The sequence below is a fragment of the Geotrypetes seraphini genome, chromosome 4, assembly GCF_902459505.1.
Source record: "Geotrypetes seraphini chromosome 4, aGeoSer1.1, whole genome shotgun sequence".
NCBI classification, from domain to species: Eukaryota; Metazoa; Chordata; class Amphibia; order Gymnophiona; family Dermophiidae; genus Geotrypetes; species Geotrypetes seraphini.
The window spans coordinates 257,069,841-257,096,602 of record NC_047087.1 but is presented as its reverse complement, the minus strand read 5'-3'; the positions used below and the strand labels follow the sequence as shown (position 1 = coordinate 257,096,602).

The window sequence follows — 26,762 nt, the reverse complement described above, 5'->3', positions numbered from 1 at the left end:
GAGCTGCAAAGAGATCTATTTGAGGTGTCCTCCACAGAGAGGAGATGTGATAAAGAGGCATGGAATGGAGAGTCCATTCGTGTGGTTGTAGAAGACGACTTAAGTTGTCTGCTAAGGCATTGTCCGCTCCCTGAATGTAGACAGCATTGAGGGAGGTGTTGTGGCGAAATGCCCAATCCCAAACTTTCAGAGCTTCTTGACAGAGGGAGGCAGATCCCGTGCCGCCCTGTTTGTTGGCATAATACATGGCGACTTGATTGTCCGTGCGAATGAGGACTATATGGTCGTGAAGTAGATGCTGAAAAGCATTGAGAGCAAGGAAAATCGCCCTGATTGATGTGGCAAGGAAAATCGCCCAGATTGATGTGGCACTGACGTACGCACTGGTCCAATAACCTTGAGTACGGAGACCATCTAGATGAGCCCCCCCAAGCGTAAGTCGAAGAATCGGTCGTGAGAACTTTCTGATGGGTGTGTGTGTGTGAAAAAGTAAGCCTCTGGATAGATTGGAAGAGAGCATCCACCAGCGAAGAGACTGTATCAGAGCAGGAGTGACCTGGATGTGATGAGTCAGAGGGTCGGAAACCTCCGTCCATTGAGATGCCAGGGTCCACTGAGGAATTCTGAGGTGAAGTCTGGCAAAAGGAGTCAAATGTACTGTGGAAGCCATGTGACCTAGAAGAACCATCATGTGTCTCGCCGAGATGGACGGGTGAGAGGAGACTGACTGACAAAGATGGAGAAGAGTCTCCAGTCGTTGCGGAGGAAGGAACGCTCTGAGTTGGACTGTATCCAGAACAGCTCCAATGAAGGGAAGAGCCTGAGAAGGTTGGAAATGGGACTATGGAAAGTTGATTTCGAATCCCAGACTCTGCAGGAACCAGATAGTTCGTTGGGTCGATAGGATGACTCCCTGAGACGTGGAATCCTTGATGAGCCAGTCGTCCAGGTAGGGAAACACCTGAAGACCGTACTTCCTGAGCGCTGAGGCCAACACTACTAGGCACTTGGTGAAGACTCTGGGTGACTGATAATGTAGATTTCCCACCCGAAATCTGAGGTATTGGCGGGAGGCCGGATGGATAGGAATGTGAATGTAGGCCTCCTTGAGATCCAGAGAGCATAACCAGTTGTTCTGTTCGAGGAGGGGATAAAGAGACGCCAGGGTGAACATGCAAAATTTTTCTCCGACTAGGAATTTGTTGAGCACCCTGAGATCCAAAATAGGTCGCAGATCGCCCGTCTTTTTCGGAACAAGGAAGTACTGGGAGTAAAATTCCTTGTTCTGCTGAGCCAAAGGAACTGGCTCAAAAGCTCGGAGCAAAAGCAAAGCTTGAGCTTCCTGAAGAAGAAGGGTGGTCTGGGCAGAGGAGGAAGGATACTCTCTTGGAGGATGTTCTGGAGGAACTTGTTGGAAATGAAGAGAGTAGCCCTCCCTGACGATGGACAGGACCCAGAGGTCGATGGTAATAGTCATCCATCGGTGGTAAAAATGATGGAGACAACCTCCGATAGGGGGGAAAAATGGGAAAGGGCAGAACGACTGAGGTTATGCTTTCTAGAAGACAGTCAAAAGGCTGAGGAGCCTTGGGTACAGCTGGTGGCTGAGGCTTCTGCTGATTCTGAGGATGTTGCCTCTTGAAAGGCTGATGAATGGCAGGAGCCTGTTTAGGTGGAAAACGCCGTTGGTAAATCAGAGGCAGGTGTGAAGGATGAGGAGGAGCTGGCTTCGGCTTAGGACGGAGAATAGACTGGAAAGACTTCTCGTGGTTTGAAAGCTTCTTGGTTGCTGCCTCTATGTACTCATCAAGGAGGTCAGTGCCAGCGCAAGGAACATTAGCCAGCCGATCCTGCAGATTTGGGTCCATATCGATGGTGCGGAGCCAAGTCAGGCGTCGCATGGCCACCGAGCAAGCAGTAGCCCGAGCAGACAGCTCAAAGGCATCTTATGAGTACTGAAGAAGTTGCAGTCGAAGTTGGGACAATGATGCCAGGACTTCCTGGTACTCAAAATGTGCAAATCCAAGTAGGGCATGAACTTGGGAAGGATGGACCGAAAAAACTCGAAATAGGTAATGAAATGAAAATTGTAGTTGAGGACTCTGGAGGTCATCATAGAGTTCTGGTAAATGCGACGACTAAATCTGTCCATCGTTTTGCCCTCCCTACCGGTGGAATAGTGGCATATACTTGAGAAGGGTGAGAACGCTTCAACGAAGATTCCATCAGAAGGGATTGATGGGACAATTGAGCACTCTCGAACCCCTTGTGATGGACAGTCTGGTATCTGGAATCCAATTTCCCTGGAATAGCTGGAATGGAATAGGGAGTTTCCAGACAGCGGACAAAGGTTTGATCCAACAGCTTATGAAGAGGAAGCTTGAGGGATTCAGCAGGAGGTTGAGGGAAATACATGGTCTCGAGATACTCCTTGGAAAATTTGGACCCAGTGTCCAGTTGAATGTTCAAATCAGCTGCCATCTGACATAGAAAAGAAGAAAGACAGCTGATCTGCCAAAGCCTGGCCTCGAGAGGGACTCGAGGACGTTGAGGCAGCCTGATCCAATGAAGAAGGGGATCTAGACGGAGAAAAAGACGCCACAATGTCCTTGAGATCCAGAAGTGGTTGAAGTAGACGGTGGAGAATACTGAAGAAAAGGCTGCTTCCGATGGGGCGAGGCATGCTTGGATGAGTGCTTCGAAGAATGTCTTGATCGATGATGCGAGCTATGCCTCAAAGCGGGCCTCGACAATCCAAGCGAGTGTGTCTTCGCTGAGGCCCCCAGAGAATGGATGGGTCTGGAGGCTGTGGATCGAAGCAGAAGTGGTTGGTTGGAAGAACCACGAGGCACTCGCAAAGACTCAGCTCCTTGCATCAAGTGTATAGGTTCCAATGGAGGCACTCACAAAGACTCTGCTCCTTGCGATGCATGCATCGATGCCAGACCAGACACTCACAGAGACTCTGCTCCCTGTAGAGAGTGTGCGTACAACTGAGGCACAGGAGGTGGCTCGACCTCGCGGGAGACCTCCGCATGCCCAGGCTGGATTTGAGAGAGAAGCTTCGGCCCCATTGTGGTAAAGAGCTGAATGAATTGCTTCTCCAGTAAGGTCTGGAACGAAGCTGGCAAGGATGGATCCGCGTCTCCAACAGGACCACCTGCACGGACTTCGTGCTCCCTCGAGGCAGTGTGAGAGTGCTTGGACTTAGAAGCCTTGGGCACTTTAAGCACTACCGGGGGAATGGGCTGCTGCGCAATCTGACCTGAAGAGACAGAGGAAGGCACCGCAGCCGGCGTCAAAGGCAGAGCCGGTACAAACGAGGCAGGTTTGATGAGGCTCGGAGCAGAAGGTGTGGAAGCCTGGAGAGCCTCGGATGAGGTCGATGGTGAAGCACCCTTCGATGACAAAAGCTCCATCGAAGACTCCATGCTGTAAAGCTGCTCCCACAAGATGCAACGACGCTTGAAAGCACGGGATGTAAGTGTTGAGCAAGGCCGGCATGATTTCGGTAGATGTTGAGGCCCAAGACACCGAAGACAGCGTCGATGAGGGTCTGTCAGGGAAATCGCGCGCTGGCACTTGGAACATTTTTTAAAACCGGTCACAGGCCGGGACATAGGCCGAAAAAGCTCTACCGCAAGATCGAAGAAATTTTTTTTTTTTTTTAAACAAGAAAATTATGACGCAAATCAGCGATTCTGAGAAAAATAACCCAAAATCGTGGACTTAAGAAGGCACAAGTGAAATTATTTCACGCAGAGAATCGAAGACGGACTTCTCGGCTCCGCGGAAAAGTAAGAACTGAGGAGATGCGCCCTGCGCTGGGTGGGAAGGCGCATGTGCAGTGCGGGCGACTCGAAACTTCGAGTTTCTTCAAGCAAGACTGCTTGTGAGGTGTCCGCATCGGGGCTCCGTTGGATCACGTCACCCACTTGTGAGAATACCTGCCTGCTTGTCCTGGGATAAAAACTATTATGGTAAAATTAGCTCAAGTCCTCATTAGATCCAAGAATTAATTGTGAGAACATAAAGAAACAATCAAAAAAGTAATGCTGTTCCTATAGATCGGTAAGGAAGTTACTATTCTCTTTTAGAGCTCAAACTTGAGGTTTCGCCTTGTCCAGACGGGACATTGCCAGAAAATTAGTCAAATGTTGGGGCTCAAAGAATACATATTTAGTTGAGTGATAACGGACAATGCACTTACAAGGATGTCTCAAATAAAATGTAGCCCCCAAAGAGATGACCCCTGGCTTCAAAAGAAGGAAGTCACGTGTACGTTTTTGCATTTCCCTTGTAACATCAGGGTACATCTGAATTTTACAGCCAAGAAATTCCTTTTGTTTATTCTTAAAAAATAGTCTCAATAACCAAGATTTATCAATAGAAAGAGCCAAAGTGGCTATTAATGTTGCAGGTGTTATCACTTTCTTATCTGACTTCTCCAGAATCTGTGTAATATTCATTACTTGCCCTTCAGTAGGCTCAGGTTGCTGTTGGTGAGGAATTTTGCTAGGAAGATAATAAACTTGAACGAATGGTGGAAGATTACCTTCCGGAACTTCCAAAATTTCTAATAAATATCTCCTGAGCATATCTCTAGGTGTTGCCATAGTTATTCTTGGAAAGTTTATCAATCTCAAATTATTACTATGTGCCTGATTTTCTAATAACTCCACTTTTCTTCTAAGATTCAAGTTGTCTTTAATTATAGCTTCCTGGAGTTGTTTTATTGAAACCATATCCTGTTGAGTCTTTTCAAGTAAACTATTAGAAGAAGTCATATCCAATTTTAATTTTTCTAATTCTTCTGAGTGGTGGATAATTTTATTTTCAATCTGTTGGAAATTGGGACTAATTACCTTCCCAAAATTTGCTACCAGGTCCCAAAGGGCTTCTAAGATCACCTCAGCAGGTCTATCCCAAAAAGTAGCTTGTATTGTAGTGCAGAGTCTCTCACCTTCCTTGGTATGTTCTGGTTTCTGTTCCTTCTGGTTCAATCCTCCCCCGGGTGTTGTAAATCCCACAGAGTCTTCCCTGGAGGTTGCCCGAACTGGGATCTCCATTTCCAAGCTTCCCGGTGTTAATGTCTGCCTCTGGGGAAAGTAATACCCCTTTCTCCGGGGTTTCCTGACCCCTGGGTGAGCTGGCCAACTGTGGTGGAGGAGGCGGTGCTCTAACATCCTGGCTAAGGATGGTGTCTGGCCCAAGAGGAGTCCCGTCGGTCTCACTCACACCCGGGATCCTCAGCGGGCTAGCATTCGGATTCACCGCAGCAGCTCCCTGCATCCTCCGAAGGTGTTCTTCGATGTTGCAGAGGGACGGCACCTCAGAGCACCACGAAGTGCCAGCAGCGCTCCTGCCTCTTCTCTTCGGCATCGCGTCGCGGAAATAGGTACGAGCAGGCTGGGAACCGCAGTCACCAGCCAAAAATCATTAAACTAGAAGAGCTCCGATCGGGGGCATGTACCCGATCGTTTAGGCAGTGGCCATCTTGGATCTCCCTGTCTTCAGGATATACAGGTTATTGAAGGGACATAGAAAGAGGGAAGATGCCATATGGAAGAGAGAGAGAGGGTAAACAGTGGATGGAAGGGGTAGAGAGAGAGGGAAGAGGCTGGGTGGAAGGGGCAAAGAGAGAGGGCAGATGTTGCATGGAAAGGAGAGAGGACAAACGCTGAATAGAAAGAAGAGAGCGAAGAGAAGATGATTAAAGCAGAAACGACAAAAGGTAGAAATAATTTTTTTTTGTTGCTTTATGTAGAATCAAGTAGTATTGTAACTGTATTGATAAAAGTTTATAAATAGGAAATGGAAATAAGGCAGTTTTTTCTGGACTAAACTCCTTTGCTCAGGTCAGGACAGGATACCATAACAGTAGTATACTGTAATGTTTTGAAGAAACATTTGGCCTCTGAAACCTAATTGAAAAATGGATTAGTCCAATAAAATGGTTTTTCCTTATTTCTCGTTATTTGTTTTATTTATATTTGTTAATTTGTAAAGTGGTGATTGTTAAGTATCACCTTTTTCAAATTTACATCTACTGTCTTTATATTTTGCACAGTATTAGGGGACATGTGTCACTGTTTCTGTGGTGTTGCATTGTATGTAGATCTGGTTTCTTGGCAGTTCAGGTTTTTTTGTCTACATATTTCTATTTTTAGTTTGTGATTATTCCATATTGGGCAAGTGTGTATGAAAAGGACATGGTTTTCTGTTAGCATCGACTGTACAAGATCTGGCTTGTTTAGTTTTACAATGTGTTTGTTGGTGTTCTAGTGCTCACTGCAGTGTTTAAGATGCTGCTTTTTCCTAGGTGCATCCTTATTGTGTGACTCATGGATTATTACTAAAATAACTTTTTTATATTGAGGAGGGGGTTGTTAAAAAGTGATCAGTACTGGCTATCATATATACTAGGTACGCCACTAGATTTAATGACCCTATTCTAATCACCAAATTTCCGCATCCTGCCCCACCCGGCTACTTTTTCATGCCACCTAGCTGGAAAAAAATTCTGGAGAGAACACTGATGTTGAAACACTCATACAAGTAGATTGTGGTAGTATTTTTTTTACATCAGATATGGAACAAATTATACTTTTAACCCATTGTTAAAAAATTCTGAATTAGATCCAACAATAGCTCTTAGTTATCACCAAGTTGCAAACATACCATTGTTAACAAAGATTTTAGAATCTATTGTCTCAAAACAACTATCAGAATATTTAGATAAATTTTCAATACTTCTTCCATTTCAGTTTGGTTTCTGCCCAAATTATAGCACCGAAACTCTCCTTATTTCATTAGTTGCGAAAATTCAACATTATCTGGTCCATGGCTGTTGTGCTGTCTTATTGCAGTTTGATCTTTTGGCAGCTTTCGATGTCGTGGATCATGATATTCTTATACAACTTTTGATTGATACTGGATTAGAGCAAGGAGTTTTGAAGTGGTTCAGGGGTTTCTTAAACTACGATTGTATCAAGTATACACTGAAAATAAATTTTCTTCACCATGGTCCCCTGCTTGTGGAGTACCTCAAGGATCTCCATTGTCACTCATATTATTTAATATATACATGACGACATTGAAATTTTTACATACGCTGATGACATTTTTATCTTACTTGAAGTGGACCCATCATTGTTGAATATAACAGCAGATATTAATTCTTGCATCTCTAGACTTCAAGACTGGGCCTCCTTTGTGCGTATGAAGTTGAATGCCACTAAAACCAAATTGTTATGGTTTGGTCTTGTTACACACAATTTACCTTCTTCTATAAGATTAAGTTCCGGTGACTCTCTAAAGATTGAATACTCATCTAGAATTCTGGGCTTTATTTTGGATTCCACTCTTTCTATGAGAAACCAAATTAATAACATATCCCAAAAATGTTTTTTTAGTTACAGATGCTGAGGAGAGTTCTTTGCTTTTTTTCCCATCAACATCATTTTACTTTACTGGTCCAAGCTATAATTCTGGCTTATCTGGACTACGCAAATTCCCTCTACGTAGGTTTAAGTAAATGTAACTTGAAGAGATTACAACTCATTCAGAAAACGGCTGCAAAAATATTCTTTGGTAAAAATAAATATGATCATGTTACTCCACTGTTGAGGGCATTGCACTGGCTTCCAATTTATTGGAGGGTCCAGTTTAAATGTGCAAATATGATTTTTAAGAGTCTATATGGGATTTCCTCCCCATTATTTCCTCTTTCTTTTAATTCTTATCGTTTTCAGTCTACAAGGAATAAACATAAATTTAAATTAATGTTCCCAGCCATTAAAGGGTTTCAAACTTTAGGTAGGCTTTCACATTCTTTGTCATTCTCTATGATTAAAATTTGGAATGATCTTCCTTCAGTTATTAAAATTCTTTCTTTGTTGACCTGCTTTAGAAAAACTTTGAAAACTTATCTATTTACAAAATATCTCACTGATAATTGATAAAAATCCCTAGCTGACAACTCTTTGCTGACATTTACTGATTTTCCCTTCTTCATTATTGTTTATCTATGGGAATGACCCGGTATATAAGACTAAACATTAAATTAGTTATTCAAAACTTTAAATAACGGGCAGTAAAATTTAAAAAAGATTTGTGCCTGATTTGGAAGCCAATGCGTCATCTCAAGGTAGGCAAAGAATATGGGCTCATTTACTTAGAGAAAAAATAAGTCTAAGAGCTGTGTTTTGTATAGTCTGTAGAAGATATGTAACTACTGTGTTTCCCCCAAAATAAGACAGTGTCATATATATATATGGGGTCCAAAAAAGGCACTAGGTCTTATTTTCGGGTAGGGATTATTTTTTTCATGTACATGATCATCTCTCCCTTCCTCTCCTTCACCCCAATTCTTCCTCTTTGCTTTCCCCCACATTTGCAACATCTTTCCTCCTCTCTCACCCATCCCCTTGTGCCTTCCCTCTGCAGGATCTTTCTATCCCTCCATCCCTCCCATCTCCCTGTGCAGCAGAACTCTTGCCCAGCTTCCATCCTTCCTTCCCTCTCATCACTCGTGCAGAACCCTTGAGCACCCGCCGCTTCCCTGCCAAACCGCCAATGACCCTCCATCCTTCCCTCCCAACCGATCCCCGCCAACCGCAACCCTAAATACCTTGCTGCAAAGGAGCGTCAGGCCAGCAGCACTCAAAGGTTGCTTCGCAGTCTTCTCGCCGGGGTCATTTGTGTACTGATAATGTCATCAGTACACAGACAGCCCCAGCGAGAAGGCCGCAAAGCAGCCTGTGAGTGCTGCTGGCCCGACGCTCTGCAGCAAGGTATTTATGGTCGCAGTCGGCGGGAATTGGTTGGGATGGAAGGATAGAGGGTAAGTGGGGGTTCAGCTGCGCGGCAGAGGGAAACGCGGCTGCATACAACTAGGGCTTATTTTCGGGGGGTAGGGCTTATATTAAGACCTACCCCGAAAATCATGCTAGGGTTTATTTTCGGGGTAGGTCTTATTTTCGGGGAAAAAACGGTAGCTTTTAAAAAAGAAAAAGAAAAAAAAGGGGGGGGGTTGGGCAAAATTACACCAAACAAATATAGACCTGGGGAAAACCACTACTTATAAGTAGCAAAAAAATCTTTCATATTTCATGAGACTACATTCTTTCATTTATCCCTCTTTACAGTTGCTATCAATGGATAGTATTCAGTGCTGTTAAAGGTTACTTATCTTTAGTCAGCGCTTGTATTTCAAAAAAGCCAACGTGGCCAGCGTTTTGTGGGCACAGATTCAAACCCACTGCATTAAGGCCGAATTATCTGAGAATCAAGCCATGTTCTGTGTGCATTTGAAAGCGGTCTCAGTCATTGAATACGACTACGCGTAGGCTCCATTACTGAGGCCGACTCCTGTATATAGAATAGAGTTTGCAGTCGATTATAAGTGGGAACTGTCTGATTTATAATATTTTGTGAAGTTTTCCCACTAGGGAATTTCAATTTAGTGTGTTAACTAGATTATTATCCACCTTATAGCTTGGCCTTTTCTGCATATTTCTCATAGCTGTTTTCAAATGCAACTTTTCTCTTCCTTTGTTCTTGTCTTGTTAAATTAAAGGGGGAGGGGTACAGACTAACTACATTTAAATTCATGTTTGATTTGTAAACTGTTGTTAACCAAAAGGCAGTATATCGAATGAGTAAGATGATATTAAACAAAACAACCCCCCCCAAACAAATAAGAAAATAAAGTTTCGTGTTACCTTCATATGTGTCACGGTAAAGCTTTGAAACTTCTTCTAATTTCTCATTAGCCAGTTCCTAAGGGATTTAATACAAAATAATTTATAACATGACATCATAAAGCAATGAATGCTCAGGTGCTTTTAAAAAATGATAAGGAAAGCTGAATGATTAGGAAGAGGCTTATGCCATATAGCCACATGCAGCCTTTGCTCCAAATGGACATCAACTACCAATACAACAAATAGACTGCTTCTTCCTTTTAAGCTTTCTTGCTGCTAGCACACTCTTTATAGAATTCATACGATCTAAGCCTTGAATTTCTGTTTTCACACATTCTGCAAACTACTTTTTTCTTGCTATGGCTTTAGTCCTGGAGAGATACCTAAATAAATACCCATATTTGTGCACCTTATGAAGTTGCAGCATAGGAATATAAGAAAAACAATGCTGAATCAAATCAAGTTCCATCAAGCTCAACAATTATAACAGTGGAAAATCTAAGTCACAAGTACCAGGCAGATCCCCCCCCCCAAAAAAAAAAAATTATTTCTCACACCTCAATTTTCAGGTGCAAGAAATGGCTCTCTCAAATTTACCTGGCTCAATCGTTTTAATGGACTTTTCCTCCAGGAACTTTTCCAAACCTTTTTTAAAACCAGTTACACTATCCACTCTTACCACATCATCTGGCAACGCATTCCAGAGCTTAACTATTCTCCGAGTGAAAAGAAAATTCTTCCTATTGGTTTTAAAAGTATTTCCTTGTAACTTCATCAAGTGTCCTCTAGTCTTTGTAATTTTTGATCCACTTATACCCGTTCTACTCCACTCAGGATTTTGTAGACTTCAATCATATCATCCCTCAGCCATCTCTTTTCCAAGCTGAAGAGTCCTAACTGTCTTAGTCTTTCCTCATTCAAGAGGAATTCCACTCCCTTTATCATCTTGATTGCTCTTCTTTGAACCTTTTCTAGTGCTGCTATATCTTTCTTGAGATAAGGAGATCAGAATTGAACACAATACTCCAGGTGAGGTTGCACCATAGAGCGATACAGAGGCAATAAAACATTCTTATTCTTGTTTACCATCCCCTTTTTAATAATTCCTAGCATCCTGTTTGCTTTTTTGGCAGAAGGTTTCACATTGGGCAGAAGGTTTCATCGTATTGTCTATGATGACACCCAGATCATTTTCTTGGACGCTAACCTTTGTTTTAAAGTACAGGCAGTTCCCGGGTTAAGAACGAGTTACGTTTTTAAAGCTGTTCTTATCGGATTTGTATGTAATTCAGAACTTGTAGATTTCAAGATTCTTGCTTATCTGCTCTCGTCTAACAAAAGGGCCAACTGTCCCTAGTCCAGTGTTCCCTCTAAGATACAGCATGCACAACCACACTCTGTTCTTAATGTGGCCTTACATCATTCCTGAATCAGCTGCAGAAGACTTGTAGGAGTCTAAGCCACTGGAAATACTGCTCAGTGAAATCAAATGAAACCGCAACCACATTCCTAAATATGCGTCGTACTTAAGTTGGGTGTTTGTAACTCAGGAATTGCCTGTAGTTTAAAAGTTTAATCAAGTGTTTCCTATTGAACTGTTATATCTTGTATAAGATTGTATAAGCATCTATCATATCCCCTCTTAGTTTTTCTCCAACTGAAGAGCCCTAACCTGTTGCCTGTTTTGCCTTTCTTCTTAAGGAAGATATTCTATTACTTTTATCACTTTTTCTCAACCTTTTAGTTACACTGTGGATGTTGGAATTTAGATGTTTTAGTGAATATGTACCAAGCCTGACATTCTAGATCAGGGGTGTCAAACTCAATCACATTAAGGGGCCGAAATCCAAAATACAGGCTAAGTCACGGGCCAGACCCCACCCAATCTCCACCCCAGACCCTGCACCCATAATAGTACTAATTATAATACAATTTTTTCCATTAATTTGTCATATATACACACACAATATAATCTTATTAATACACAATGGTTAATCACAAAATTAAACTACACAAAGCACACTGTATGCTTCTCAACATTCATTCGTACCAGAACACAGATAACCCCTAAACAAATATGGGACCAAAAACTAAAAGTACTAATATATACAAAGGAAACCCTAAGATTTGACTGTGCATGCAGTACAACCCTAGAGAAATAGAAACAAATGCATTTCTTCCTGAATAGTGCAAAATATAAACAGCAGATTAAAATTCTCAAAATTGACACAATTTAAACACTAACTTGAAAATAAAATAATTCCCCCTACCTTTGTTGTCTCCCTCCCTCCATGCTGTGCCTCCCTTCGACGAGTGTCTTATCTTCTAGCCGGCTCCCACCTGGCCGTTTTATGCAGCCCGCAGTCCGATGCCTCCGGTGTTATCTTGTGGCCGGCTCCCTCCTCCTCACATCCACAGTGTGTACGAAGCTGTGTGCAGCAGCTCCTCATGCATTCTGCGCCTGAACTGGAAATCTTCTCTCTGAGGGAATGCTTCTGGATGAGGCGCTGTACGCGGCTTCATATACACTGTGACTGTGAGGAGGAGGGAACCAGCCACAAGATAACACCATGGGCCACATAAAACAGCCAGGTGGGCCGGATTCGCCCCGCAGGCCTTGAGTTTGACACCTGTGTTCTAGACTAACAGGACTGTACAATTAAGCATATAATAAAAATCGGTATCTCTCTGCCCCAGCCCCCCACACACATCCAAAAAGTGTGAAAAACATATAGGAGATAAATGTCAGTCTCACCAAATGTCACCACGGTTAAAGTGGAAATCCAGAATGTTCCAAATGGGTGCCTCTGATGCAGAAAACAGCACTAGGTGGGCAAATGTGTGCATGTCCCACCCCTTTATGTGCAGTAATAAACATTGACAAGATCCATTTCACCATGGAAACTGCTTTTTTGTGTCTGCATAGAAAACATCTAGAAGGCTTCCAACAGCAGCACTAAATACATACTGGCACTAAATATATACTGGCACGAAACATGCAGCACTATTTGTACAGTGCTAACTGTACAGACTCTGGCTACAGTGGTCAATGTCTAGATACATGCAGCATGAAGATGGCCCCTGCCAGCAATGGATCGGACAGCTATGTCTGTGGGCCAACTCATACAATCAGACCCATTTTTAACCAGGAGGTAAGGACAACCCCAGCTTTAGTAGTATTTTAGAACACACAGAGAGAGGCTGTTCCAAAATACAGAAAAATTGACTTTTATGCACCAATTGGGGTGGCATAAACATCCTTTTTAGAAAAATACAGAATACAAAAAATTTTTCAAGTTAGCACAGGTTATTTTTGTTATCTTGTGACAGTGTTCAGATAAAACACAGTTACTTATCGTAACAGTTGTTATCCAGGGACAGCAGGCAGATATTCTCAACATGTGGGTTATGTCACCAATGGAGCCCCGCAGCGGACAGCCTCGCAAGCAGACTTGCTTGAAGATCTTTTAAGAGCTTACGAGTGCTGCACCGTGCATGCGCGAGTGCCTTCCCGCCTGAGTTAGGGCGCGCATCTCCTGTGAGGTACCTCAGTTAAGATAGCTAACTAAGAAGCCAACCAGGTGAGGAGGGTGGGTTATGAGAATATCTGTCTGCTGTCCCTGGATAACAACTGTTATAGTAAGTAACTGTGCTTTATCCCAGGACAAGCAGGCAGCATATTCTCAACATGAGGGTGACCTCCAAGCTAAGCATAATGGGATGAAGGGAGTGTTGGCAAATTAAGAAAACAAATTATGTAAAACAGACTGGTAAAAATGGCCGTCCCTCCTGGAGAAAGTAACCAGTCAGTAATGAGAGGTGAAAGTATGAACAAAGGACCAAGTGGCAGCCTTGCAGATTTCCTCAATAGGAGTTGATCTGAGGAAAGCTACAGACGCCGTCATTGCTCTAACTCTTTGGCCATGACTCGACCCTGCAGAGGGAGACAGCCTGAGTGTAGCAGAAAGAAATGCAAGCAGCCATCCAGTTGGATATGGTTCGCTTCAAGACAGGATGCCCCAATCTATTAGGATCGAAAGAGATGAAAAGTTGTGGGGCTGTTCTATGAGGTTGAGTGCATTGCAAGTAGAAAGCCAAGGCACGTTTACAGTCCAAAGTATGAAGCGCAACTTCTCCAAGGTGAGAATGAGGCTTTGGAAAAAATACTGGAAGAACAAGATTGATTAATATGAAATTCTGAGTCAACTTTAGGCAAGAATTTTGGGTGAGTGCGGAGGACCACCTTGTCATGGTGGAAAACTGTGAAAGGTGGATTTGCAACCAAGGCTTACACTGACTCTTCAAGCAGACGTGAGGGCAATGAGAAAGACGACTTTCCAAGTGAGATACTTGAGATGAGCCTTATCAATTGGTTCAAATGGAGGCTTCATCAATTGAGCGAGGACAACATTGAGATCCCAGACCACTGGAGGCGGTTTGAGTGGTGGGTTAACATTGAAAAGTCCTTTTATGAAGCGGGAATGGAAAGTAGTAATTGCACTAAGATGGACTCGGATAGATGTAGACTTGAGGCACGACTGCGATAAGTAAAGTAAATAATCCAAAACTGAAATCAAGGAGAAAGATATTGGCTCCATGTTGCGAATAATCTAGTCATGTTGCAAAAAAATCTAGTCCATTTCTGATTGTAACACTGCCTAGTGGACGGCTTTCTGGAAGCCTCCAAAATGTCCTGTACAGACTGAGAAAACTGTAGAGAGGCAGTTAGGTTGAAAGGTACCAAGCTGTTAAGTGTAGAGGCTGCAGGTTGGGATGAAGCAAAGACTCCTGATTCTGTGTAAGCAGAGAGGGGAAAAACTGGTAGAAGTAGAGGTTCCCTGGTGCTGAGTTGAAGTAGAAAGGAGTACCATGGTTGTCTGGGCCACCGAGGAGCTATCAGAATCATGGTGGCATGTTCCGATTTGAGCTTGACAAGACTCTTGAGAATCAGAAGGAATGGAGGGAAAGCAAAGAGAAACTGACCTGTCCAGTCCAGGAGGAAAGCATCTGCCTCGAGGCGGTGAGGCGAGTATATCCGGGAACAGAACTGAGCCAGCTTGTTGTTGAGGGGAGACACAAAGAGGTCTATCTGAGGGGTCCCCCACTGAGCAAATAGCAGATGTAGACGCGAGGAATTGAGTGTCCATTCGTGAGGTTGCAGAAGACGACTCAATTTGTCTGTCAGACAGTTGTGCTGACCTTGAATGTATACAGCTCTGAGAAAGATGTTGTGATGAACTGCCCAATCTCACAGATTCAGAGCTTCTTGACAAAGGGAGTGAGATCCCGTGCCTCCCTGTTTGTTGACATAGTACATGGAGACTTGGTTGTCCGTCCGGACAAGAACTTTGTCGGGAACAAAATGCGAGGTTATTAAATTCGCGGATGACACTAAACTATACAGCAGGGTCATAACCATGGAGGACTGCGAAGATCTCCAAAAAGATCTGACAACGCTGGAAGAGTGGGCCAAAAAGTGGCAAATGAGCTTCAACATAGGGAAATGCAAGGTCATGCACATTGGGAAAAAGAACCCGATGTTCACTTACAAGATGGGGGGATCACCGCTAGGGGTGAGCAACCTTGAAAGAGACCTGGGAGTGATGGTGGACACAACATTGAAGGCGTCGGCACAGTGCGCCACAGCCTCAAGGAAAGCGAACAAAATGTTGGGTATCATTAAGAAAGGTATCACAACTAGGACAAAGGAAGTCATCCTGCCACTGTATCGTACGATGGTGCGCCCGCAACTAGAGTACTGTGTCCAATACTGGTCGCCGTACCTCAAGAAAGACATGGCGGTACTTGAGAGAGTCCAGAGAAGAGCAACTAAGCTAATAAAGGGTATGGGGGACCTCTCATATACTGACAGACTGAAAAAGCTGGGGCTTTTCTCCCTGGAGAAGCGACGACTCAGGGGAGACATGATAGAAACCTTCAAGATCATGAAGGGCATAGAAAAGGTGGACAGGGACAGATTTTTCAAACTAAGGGGAACCACAAGTACAAGGGGGCACTCGGAGAAATTGAAAGGGGAAAGGTTTAGAACAAACGCCAGGAAGTTCTTTTTCACCCAGAGGGTGGTGGATACATGGAACGCGCTGCCGGAGGATGTGATAGGCAGAAGTACGCTACAGGGCTTCAAAGAAGGTCTGGACAGGTACCTAGAGGACAAAGGGATTGAGGGGTACAGATAGGAGTAGAGGTAAGGTTATAGGGACAGGATTAGAGGTAAATTATAAAATTAGTCAGAGACCACTGTTCAGGCAGTGGGCCTGATGGGCCGCCGCGGGAGCGGACCGCTGGGCAGGATGGACCTCTGGTCTGCCCCAGCGGAGGCAACTTCTTATGTTCTTATGTTGTCATGAAGAAGATGTTGAAAAGCTTTGAGAGCACTGAAAATCGCTCTGAGCTCCAACAGATTGATGTGACAGAGACAGTCTGCGGGGAACCAATGGCCTTGAGTACGGAGACCGTCGAGATGGGCTTCCCATGTGTAGGTTGACGAGTCTGTTGTGAGAACCTTCTGATGAGGAACAGAGTGGAAAAGCAAACCTCTGGAAAGATTGAAAGAGAGCATCCACCAGTGGAGAAATTGTCTCAACAAAGGATGTGTCTCAACTGTAATGTGTTGAGAAAGTGGAAAGGACTTACTGTAATGTGTTGAGAAAGTGGGTCGGTAGCTTGCTGCCACTGAGATGCCAGGGTCCACTGAGGTATGCAAAGGTGAAGTCTGGCAAAAGGAGTCACATGAACTGTAGAGGCCATGTGACCAAGTAGAATCATCATTTGTCTCACTGAAATTGATGCGCAAGGAGTCACTTGATGGCAAAGGCAAATGAGAGCATCTTGGCGTGGTTGAGGGAGGAACGCTCTGAACCAGACAGTGTCCAGAATGGCCCCAATGAACTGAAGAGTTTGAGAGGGGTGCAACTGGAATGTTGGAAAATTGACTTCAAACCCCAGACATTGGAGGAACATAATAGTCTGTTGGGTCGCTGCAATAACCCCTTGTTGAGAGAGGGATTGATGGAAAAACTTGAAGACCCTGGGTACGGAGGGCTGCAGCCACCACCACCACACTTTGTGAAAAGTCTGGGGGATGAGGCGAGTCCGATGAAGATTCCCCACCCGAAATCTTAAGTATCTGCGAGAGGCTGGATGGATTGGGATATGAGTGTAAGCCGCTTTGAGATCCAGAGAGCATAACCAATCCCCCTGATCCATCAAGGGATACAAAGTTGGTAAAGAAAGCATTCAAAACTTCTCTTTGACTAGAAATTTGTTGAGGGCTCTGAGGTCCAGAATGGGTCACAAATTCTTTTGGACTAGAAAATAACAGGAATAAAAACCCGTGTCCCCTTGGTTCAAGGGAACCTCCTCGACAGCTCAAAGGCGAAGAAGAGCCTGAGTTTCCTGAAGGGGAAGTTGCGAAGAACTGGAAGGAAACTCTCTTGGAGGGAGATCTGGAAGTACTTGAAGAAAGTGAAGTGAGTATCCCTCCCGAAGGATGTTGAGAACCCAGAGATCTGAGGTGATCAGCTCCCACTGGTGATAAAAATGGTGAAGTCGACCTCCAACGGGCAGCAGAGAAGTCTGATGGAGGGAGGTTGGTATGCTCAGACTGAGAATGTCAAAAAGACTGAGCTGGTTTAGCCGCAGCAGGAGTCTGAGGTTTCTGCTGTCTTTGCTGCTGTAGCGGACATCTAGGCGGGGGGCTGGAGAAAGCTGGCGTCGTTTTTTGAGGATTATGACATGGTGGAGGCTTGTAAGGCCGAGCAGGAGGAGTCTTAGGCTTCGGCCGAATCAAGGAGGCAAAAAAGCATTCATGTTCAGAGAGACGCTTTGTAGCAGCCTCGATGGAATCAAAAAGTTCATTGCCTTGACAAGGCAAATTCGCTAGACGATCCTGTAAATTAGGGTCCATGTCCACAATGCGGAGCTAAGCGAGGCAACGCATAGCCACCACAAAGGCAGAAACTCTGGATGAGAGCTCAAAGGCATCATACGTGGCTTGTAGCATGAAAAGTCAAAGTTGTGACAGAGTACAAATAATCTGTTTGAACTTAGGAAGACACTGTTCCTCAACAGCCAGGAAAAACTTTTAGGCATTATTTTGAGGAAGTGATTAAAATAAGCAGTGAAAATATAATTGTAGTTGAGAATTCTATTCGCCATCATAGAATTCTGATATAGCCTGTGGCCAAACTTGTCCATGGTACGGCCCTCCCTGCCTGGAGGGACCGCAGCGTAGATCTTAGATGGTTGACCTTTCTTTAATGAAGATTCCACAACTAAGGACTGGTGAGATAATTGGGATTTCTCAAATCCCTTACAAGGGACGGTGCGATACCTGGATTCCAGTTTAGAAGGTATAGCCATAATAGAGTAAGGAGTTTCCATATTCCTGAGGAAAGTTTGTTTTAAGACAGGAGTCATGGGAAGCCTGTCTCCTTGGGTGGATGAGGCAACTCCATGTCGGCCAAGTACTCAGGAGTGTACTTAGAGTCAGAGTGAAGATCCAGCTGAAGAGCTTTTCCTATGTCAAAGACAAATCTCGCAAAAGAGGCAGACTTGGAGGTAGATGGCTCCTCAGCAGAAGGAGAGCGAGACCTAGGAGCCGCAGAATAAGATGGAGAAGCCTCTCTGGAATATTGAGAAGGAGGCTCAGAGTCCAGCACCATGGTCACCAAGGAAGCTTCACTACCTGTGATAGGAGTCAGAGAGTGTTTGTGCTTTAGAAGCCTCGATGATGAAGTCCCCGGGGTCCGAGGAACAAAGTGGGTCGAGGCAAGAGGAGAAAACTCCCTCGGAGGCGGTCTTGATGGAGGAGTCTTCGACCTGGACAGGCTTTGAGGCGAAGCAGCAGGTGTAGAAGCTTTGCGAGACCGGACTTATGCTTAGTTTTTGAAGGATCCTCGACAGCCCTCGATAAACGAGGCATAGAAGACTCAGTACTGGGAGGAGGAAAGCCCTTTTGCTTGAGAGAAGACTCCTAACTCCGCTTGGAAGCAAGGTGCCTCGAATGCCTAGAGTGATGCCTTGATCGAGGTTCAGGAGACTGTCCCAGGAGGAGGCGAAGAGTCACTGGATGATAAGCGATGAGACTTTCGAGGCTTGCCTCAAGGTGCTTCGACAGGAGGCTCAGGCTGGCTCATAGGAAGCAGGGTCGAGGCCGGGACAAGTTGAGCCAGGACCGAGGAAATCTGAGTGGTTAGAATGGCTTTCAACATGTTCTCGAACATAGGCATCGAGACGAAAGGATCAGGTCTCAAAGGTGCAGCAAGGATAAGTATTCCCTATGTTTGGAAGCACGCTTAGCTGGAGGTCTCATAGAGGCTGGCAGGACCGTGCGCACAGCTTGGGATGCCTGAGACTCTGGAGGCTTCTTAGGAAGGGTACCTGAAGGAGAAACAGGAGACTTACCCACATATGAAGACTTAGAAGGGACTGCAGCCGAGGCCTTCGAGGCCCAAGTTGTCGAGGCCGAAGCCTTGGTTGAGGCCACCCCGAGGGTCAAGGTCGAGGTCTTGGAAGTTGAGGCCGCCCCAGAAGCCGAGGTCGAGACCCTCTCAGCAGACTGCTCCATAGTGCCAAATAGTTGAAGAATATTAGCACGGCGTCTGCGAAGGGCTCGAGGTTGAAGGGTAGCACAGCGCGAAAAAGTGTCAGTTTACTATTATTATTTCCAAGTTTATTATAAGATTTGATTAATCGCCTATTCCAGGTTCTAGGCGATGTACAGCTAAAATTACAAAGTTAGGGTAAACATACATAATTAGAACAACTTAATATTAAACATATTAAAATAGCATAAAATACATAACATGACTAGACGTATACAACAGGACAATGAACATACATGATCACAAAAAGGTAAAGTTATGGGAAGAAATACAATTCAATATAAAAGAAACAATTAAGGTTAAAAAACATTAGGGAAAGGGGAAGAAATTTAATATAAGATGTAGAAAAGATTTAATATAAATTGTTAAAAAAAAAAAAATCAATTAATCACTAAAAGCATCTTTAAAAAGAAATCCCTTAAGTTTGCTCTTGAATTTGTCTAAAATTCTTTCTTCTCTTAAATGAATTGGCAAAGCGTTCCAGGCTAGAGGAGCCGTAAATGAAAAAATAAAATGACGTCATGTACCAATAACCTTTAACGATGGAACAACTAATAAATGTTGATCAGTTGACCGTAACACTCTTGAAGTATTATAGGGGATTAAAAGTTTATAAATAAAAGCCGGAGTTTTAAAAATTATTGATTTGAAAATGAGCAAATTTAATTTGTACATTATTCGATATGTAACCGGCAACCAGTGTGCTTTCTCAAGCAACGGCGTAACGTGATCAAATTTCTTAGCGTTTTCAATAAGTTTAATCGAGGTATTTTGAATAATTTGTAAGCGTTTAATTTCTTTTTGTGCTATTCCTTTAAATAAGGCATTACAGTAATAAATCTTTGAAATAACTAAGGAGTGTATCAATATATTCAAGGATTTTGGACAAAGAAATTTTTTCATTGAACGTATTTGGTGGAGACTATAGAAAGTAGATTTCACGACATGACTAATATGATCATGATAAGTTAGTTTTTCATCAAAAATAACGCCGAGAATCCTGACCTTATGAATAAGTTTCAAAGAAATGCCTTTAATAGTAATTGGACCAACGAGAGTAAAAGTGTCCTTCCAAGGGAATAGCAAGACATTTGTTTTTTCAGGACAATGTTCGAGACCCAGGCAAACAATACACCAATGATGAGGGTCGGTGATTGAAATAACCCGGCAGCACTGGCTACACTTTTTAAACATGGTAAAAGGCCGGGACATAGAAAAAAAAAGAGTCCCGCGAAGGAACGAGGTTTGGCAGCCTGGCCCAAAGGCCGCCAACTGAAAAAAAGACAAAATAAAAACTTTTTTTTTAATAAGGAAAAAGGATAGAAAACGCTCAGGCACAGCGACTGAAAAAAATAAAACCGCAATGCGAGAAAGCAATGAAGAGCTGCAGAGCTGAAGTGAATAAGATTTCTCGGCTCCGCAGAAAACGTTGAACTGAGGTACCTCACAGGAGACACGCACCCTAACTCGGGCGGGAAGGTACTCGCACACGCGCGGTGCAGCACTTGTAAGCTCTTAAAAGATCTTCAAGCAAGTCTGCTTGCGAAGCTGACCGCTGCAGGGCTCTGTTGGTGACATCACTCACATGTTGAGAATATGCTGCCTGCTTGTCCTGGGATAATAATTGGTTATTGTTTACAGTGGCCAGTTTCCCTATACAGTTGGGATTTGATGAGTACAAAAGCACAGGGGGATTAAAGGGGGATTAAGGGGGAAACCTCCCCTCCCCCCGCTCCTTCCAGGGGAGTGCCGTTCAATAGCTACTGTTTCCCAAATTCTAAACATGCTCGGTAACAGGGTTAACTTCCTACAATTTTTTTTAGAAATGACATTTAGTGCCCTATGACATGGGACTAAGACCCAGATTCTATAAACAGCACTGCAATTGGCAGCTGCCCAAAAAAGTAGTGCTGATTGCTTGTCAATCACATGACAGTGCAAATATAGGTCAGGGTTTCAAGGCCTACATTTCCAGTACCTATTTGTGATGAGAATCTTGACTACAGTAGATGCGGTTCCAGCACCACATATTTTTTAAAATAAGATTATAGAGAGAGATTAGGTTCTTACCTTGTTAATATCTTTTCTAGTAGATAGGTGTGTCATTCTGGACAGATGGGTAATATCCCAGTGCTTGCGAGCAATGATAAGGAATCTACTCTAGCTTTTCAATCCCTTCTACTTCACTAGGGGGCTCTTTTGCCTCCTTCAGTTTGTTCCAAAACAGGTGACATTCCCCTCTAGAAACACCTGTGAAGGAGGGGTATAGGGAAACTCAAAGAATAAGAACAAGACTATTCCGGTCTGAAAATATAATGGACATGTTAAATTCTGTCATTGAAAAATTAAAACGTTGAAAATATACATGGTAAACAGAAACCTTTATGGAGCTCAAACAATACCTCAGAGCACTATAGCAAAAGTCTGTTCTGCATACCCTTAAGATCTGGTTGGTTATCAAAATGTCAGTTTGGATACGAACTTTCTGATTGCGACAGTAGGCAGGCACAGGACATAAACGAAAGGACGGGGGGTCCAGAATGGCATACCTATCTACTAAAAAAGAACCTAATCTCTTTTTCTAGTGCATTAGGTGTGTCATTCTGGATGGACCATTGCATCAGCAAACAACACTGAGGATAAAAAGGCAGAGTCCTCCTTGCAGCTATATTCACTTTTAAAACTTGGAAAATGTATGTAGAGTGGACCAAGTAGCTGCCCTTCAAATCTCCTCAGGTGAGACCGTCTGAGCTTCTGCTCACGAAGAAGTTATGCTTCTAGTCAAATGCACCTTTACGGAAACAGGCAACTGCTTCCCACAAGCAATATATACTGATGAAATAGCCCTATGGACCCATTTGGAAATTGTGGCCTTGGAAGTCAGTGCACTACACCTAGCTGAATTTGTCAGTAGGAAGAGATGGTCAGATAGCCTGAACTCATTGGCGACCTCAACATATTGGATAAGCACCCTCAAAAAAATATAAAAAGGATGGAGTTGGTTCAGAGGAAGTTTACTAAAATGGTGCGTGGTCTTTGTCATAAGGTGTATGGGACCAGACTTAAAGATCTCAATATGTATACTTTGGAGGAAAGGCGGAAGAGTGGAGATATATTTATGTTTAAGAGAGAGACGTTTAAATACTTCCATGGTGTAAATGCACACGAGCAGAGTCCAGAGATGAATCTTTACACTGCCAGTCTGACCAGTGTCTTGACAGTCTCCAATCCTCACATACCTGCGGAGGTGAAATACAGCTGGCAAACTGCAAGACCCATCTGAGACCTCTACAGATGCCTAAGTCCCTGCAAAGCAGTAGGCGAGCAGTGCTACAAAGGGTATGGACCCCATGCACCAAAAAGGCTTCTGCAGGCACAAAGGATCAGCCTGTCAGCTGCAAATTTTAGTCCATTTCTCTTCCACACAGCCACAGCTGTACCCTTGACTAGGGGAGCTCTTAGCACCGAAATGAAACAAAAAGACAAACAAAAATAAAGAAATAAGCAGAGCAGGTCAGAAAAACTCCTTCCGGCTTGTGCGCAGAAGGGAAAATTGAAGAAGGCAAAGCTCTCTGGTGAAGTAGGAGGGATTCAAAAGCTGAAGTGGATTCCTTCTGCACAGCTCACGAGCAATAGGATATTACCCCTTCATCCAGAATGACACCTATTGCACTAGAATTGCTTTTAAACTAAGCGATCAATTAAAGACAATTGAACCAATTAAAAACTGTGTCGTTAGGGCACCTAACAATGCCTAACTAGTGTCTTTTATAGAATTTGAGCCTAAACATACCCATAACATGCCCCCCCTTGTCATTTGCATGTACTTGGGTTTGAGATGTGCATATCCTAGCTAATGAGGTTTATGCAAAATAAACTTTTTAGTGCCTTTTTATGCATATATCAAATACAAATAGGGCTTGTAAAATGAGGGCCTATGTGCCTTTTGGGAGATGGACCAACTAGAAGTACACCTACTGTAATACTCAAGGTACAATTGCACTAGCAGCCTATAAAGGGCCATAATGATATTCTCAGCTTTATTTGCCATTCAGTGTTCTATTTGCTCTATTAGAAACTGAGGGCATACTAATGACATAGAGCATGCAGAAATGTGGTAACTGAAAGGGTCAAGCGTGTAAGCTTCTTGATTTACTTCAAGATGACATTCTGGTGGAAACATGTCCAGTGCTTTTCTTCCCTCAAATTCCAAATATTTTTTGAGGTTCTAAAGTTTTTCTTCGTATCAAGAAATGGATAATAAGGATCATACACTCTTGTGAAGAGGTCACTGATTTTTACATGAGTCAAAGATGAGAATGGTTAAAAACCCTCACACAATGTTTTATTGTGTTTTATACTTTTTTGTGTGTTTTTATCTTATGATTATGTTTTTGTTTTGTAATCCACTTAGGTATAAGCAGAATATAAGGTTTTTTAAAATATAAATAAAAATGTATTTTAGACAATATTGAAGAAAATTAGACAAAATTTTGATTAATATTTAGTCCAGAATCAGCATAAAGTAACTGCATAATTTGAAATAAAAGTTTACAAATACCTTTTTAAGTTGTTGAATTATTCGTTGTTTAATATCAAGTTCCCGCGACATCTGTTCTTTGCTTTTTTCATATTCATTAACTTTGTTGGTCAGTAATTTCCTTTCTTCGCGCATTGTGGAGACCTCCAAAGCAAAGTACAAACTACTCAAAATATATCCTACGCCCTTCATCTCTACAACCAAACTGGAATCAAAATGATTAAAATGAACAAGTGCAAAAGAGTCAACACTATAGACTTAAGGGGTTCAATAACCTTTTCTGGCTGCTGGACTATATGTATCCTGTGACATGCTTTTAAATTTGAACTATCATGCTTTTCTCTTCAGATTCATTTTGTTTACCTTACGAAGTTAATATTTCTTCTCCAAATTCCTAAGGTTTTATGTTCTATAAATGGCCAGTGTCTGGTGCTTCCAGGACCTAAATTGGCACTAGAATCTACTAAGTATAAAGTATTCTATTGCTCATCACCATCTACCTTAAAGTGTCTCCCCACTAGCCATACATAATAACCTTTCTTTTAAGAGTTTCAAAACTAAGTACAGACATGGCTCTTTACTCAGGCTTACAATGCTTAAACTAGTCAAGGACTAACACCCCTCATCATGCCTCTGCTTCCAAAATCCACACTTGATCTCCCTGATTCTTATTCTATTTTCTCCTTTGTATGACTGCCATTATTTTGCAAGTTGACATAACCACAAGGTCTGTCTGGTCTATCTATATTACATCACCACAAGCTCTTTACTAGCAACAATGAAATACAAGAGGTTCCTGAGAATTTCAATTTAAATGCTAATTAAACTATATGAAGAAAAAACAAACAAAAAAAAAAGCTAATTTTTTTACTTCAGATCTGAAGAAAATTAAGAAGGATATTAAAAAAAGCAGGACCAAAGGGTGATAGTGAAAGGAACAGAATATAATATGCATACAAACCTCTTTTTCAACTTGCTGAATTTGCTTTTTGGCATCAGCCAATTTTTCTTTCAAATCTGTGTATATTTCATCTTTCTTCTGTAGTTCCATTGTTAGAGTTTGCACTTGAGCAGAGCTATCTTCAAGTTCTTTCTTCAACCTTATACAAAGCACACAATAAGTACATAAAAGGAAGGATTAGGTTCTTACCTTGATAATCCTCTTTCCTGTAGAACAGTAAACGATTCCTTACAGATGGGTTATGCACCCCAAATCGCTAGCTGCTTGTAGAAGACATCAATCATTTTCCTCTCTCAACTCCCTTGTCTCTCTGGGCAGTGCCCCCTCTCCTCAGTTCATACCAAATTAAGTGAGATCCCCTAGGAGAGGAAATGCAAATAAGGGGGGAGGTAGTTCAGGGAACTCCCTGATCCAGATAAGTTCAATCTGCTCTGCAATAGTAAACAAGAGTTAACAGCCACCTACTCAACAGGGCAACAAAGAATGGTGGCGAAAGCAACCACTTACCTATGTGCAAAAGGCATTAAAACTCATAGAGCTCTTAGCAAAACAAAATGTACAGATATTAACCTCGGCATTAATATGCCAGCATTCGAAAGATACTAGTGCTGCCCGATTCAGGAAAAAAAATTTAGATTCGATTCAGCCTTTTGAATCGATTTTTCGATTCAATTTTCCTGCCCAATTGGGTGGTTTTTTTCAAACATCCTGGTAGGTTTATTTTATAATCTCTTCACCCCCTTTGCCCTCTCTTAACCACACTGGTCCTGTGGAGTAAACAAAATAAACAAACAAAAAATACTTTTCCTCTGTCTGTTAAATCCTAGCTCACATTCGTGGTCTAATACCAGCTCTGGAAGGATAGACATTTCAAATCTGACATATTGTAATCACAAAACAGAAAATAAAATTATTTTTCCTACCTTTTGTTGTCTGGTCATTTTTCAAATCATGTTGGCCCCATGTTGGTCTGGTTGTCTTCTGATCAAGCTCTCCTTCTTTCTCCATGCTAACTATCCATCTTCCATCTCTGTCCTCCCCTTCTATTTCTCTTTCTTCCTCCGGAGGTCTGGCATCTTTCCTTTTGTTCATCTCCATCCCCCCCGCAGCTGCAGCAATGGACCCCACCATCCACAGATCCACCATCTCTTCTTTTCTCAACTACCCTTTCATCCAGCATCTCTCTTCTGTGTCCCTGTCCTAGTCTCCTCCCCAGTACTATCCCCCTTTTGTCCCTGTTCCTATGATCCCTCTATGCCCAGCATTTTATCTCTCCCCATATTCAACTTCTTCTTTCTCTCTTCCTTACCTCCTGTATCCCCTTCCCCAGGTACAGGCTTTCTCCTACTATCCTGCACCCTGCCCACCTATTTTGGAGCAATATCTGTCCCTCTTGTACCCTTCCCCTTGTGGCCTTGCATTTCTCTCTCCCTCTCTCCATTAGTCCAGCATCTCTCCTCTGCTTTCTTACCCCTCTTTTTGGTTTGGTCTCTCTTCCTTTCACCCCAGGTCTGGCATCTCCCCTCCTTTTTCTTCCTCCTTCCTCCTCCTCCCTCTGCACAGGCCTGCCTCCTGCCACGAAGGCACTCTTCCTCCTCCTCCCTCTGCACAGGCCTGCTTCCTGTCACGAAGGCAATCTTCCTCCTCCTCCCTCTGCACAGGCCTGCCTCCTGCCACGAAGGCACTCTTCCTCCTCCTCCCTCTGCACAGGCCTGCTTCCTGTCACGAAGGCAATCTTCCTCCTCCTCCCTTTGCATAGGCCTGCTCCCCCCGCATTTACCTTAAGCTAATATGGCAGCCTGCAGGATCACTGGTGCTATAGCGATCCCTGCTGCTGCCATCATCCTCAGCGGCATGAGAGTGGTTGATCATTGGAACAAGCTTCCAGTGCAGGTGATCGAGGCAGACAGCGTGCCAGACTTTAAGAA

General features: G+C 43.2%; 1 protein-coding gene across 5 annotated transcripts in view; it reads right to left on the bottom strand.

Annotated features, from left to right (window-relative positions):
- KIF20B (kinesin family member 20B) overlaps positions 1-26,762 on the bottom strand; it is a 237,092-nt gene that overhangs the window by 59,713 nt on the left and 150,617 nt on the right. For all 5 annotated transcript variants that reach the window (XM_033943513.1, XM_033943516.1, XM_033943517.1 and 2 more), the window contains exons 21-23: positions 24,835-24,973; positions 23,895-24,017; positions 9,726-9,783 (exon numbers count right to left, since the gene is read on the bottom strand). In XM_033943513.1, coding sequence (XP_033799404.1) covers positions 9,726-9,783; positions 23,895-24,017; positions 24,835-24,973 — 320 coding nt within the window. The remainder of the gene's footprint in view (positions 1-9,725; positions 9,784-23,894; positions 24,018-24,834; positions 24,974-26,762) is intronic.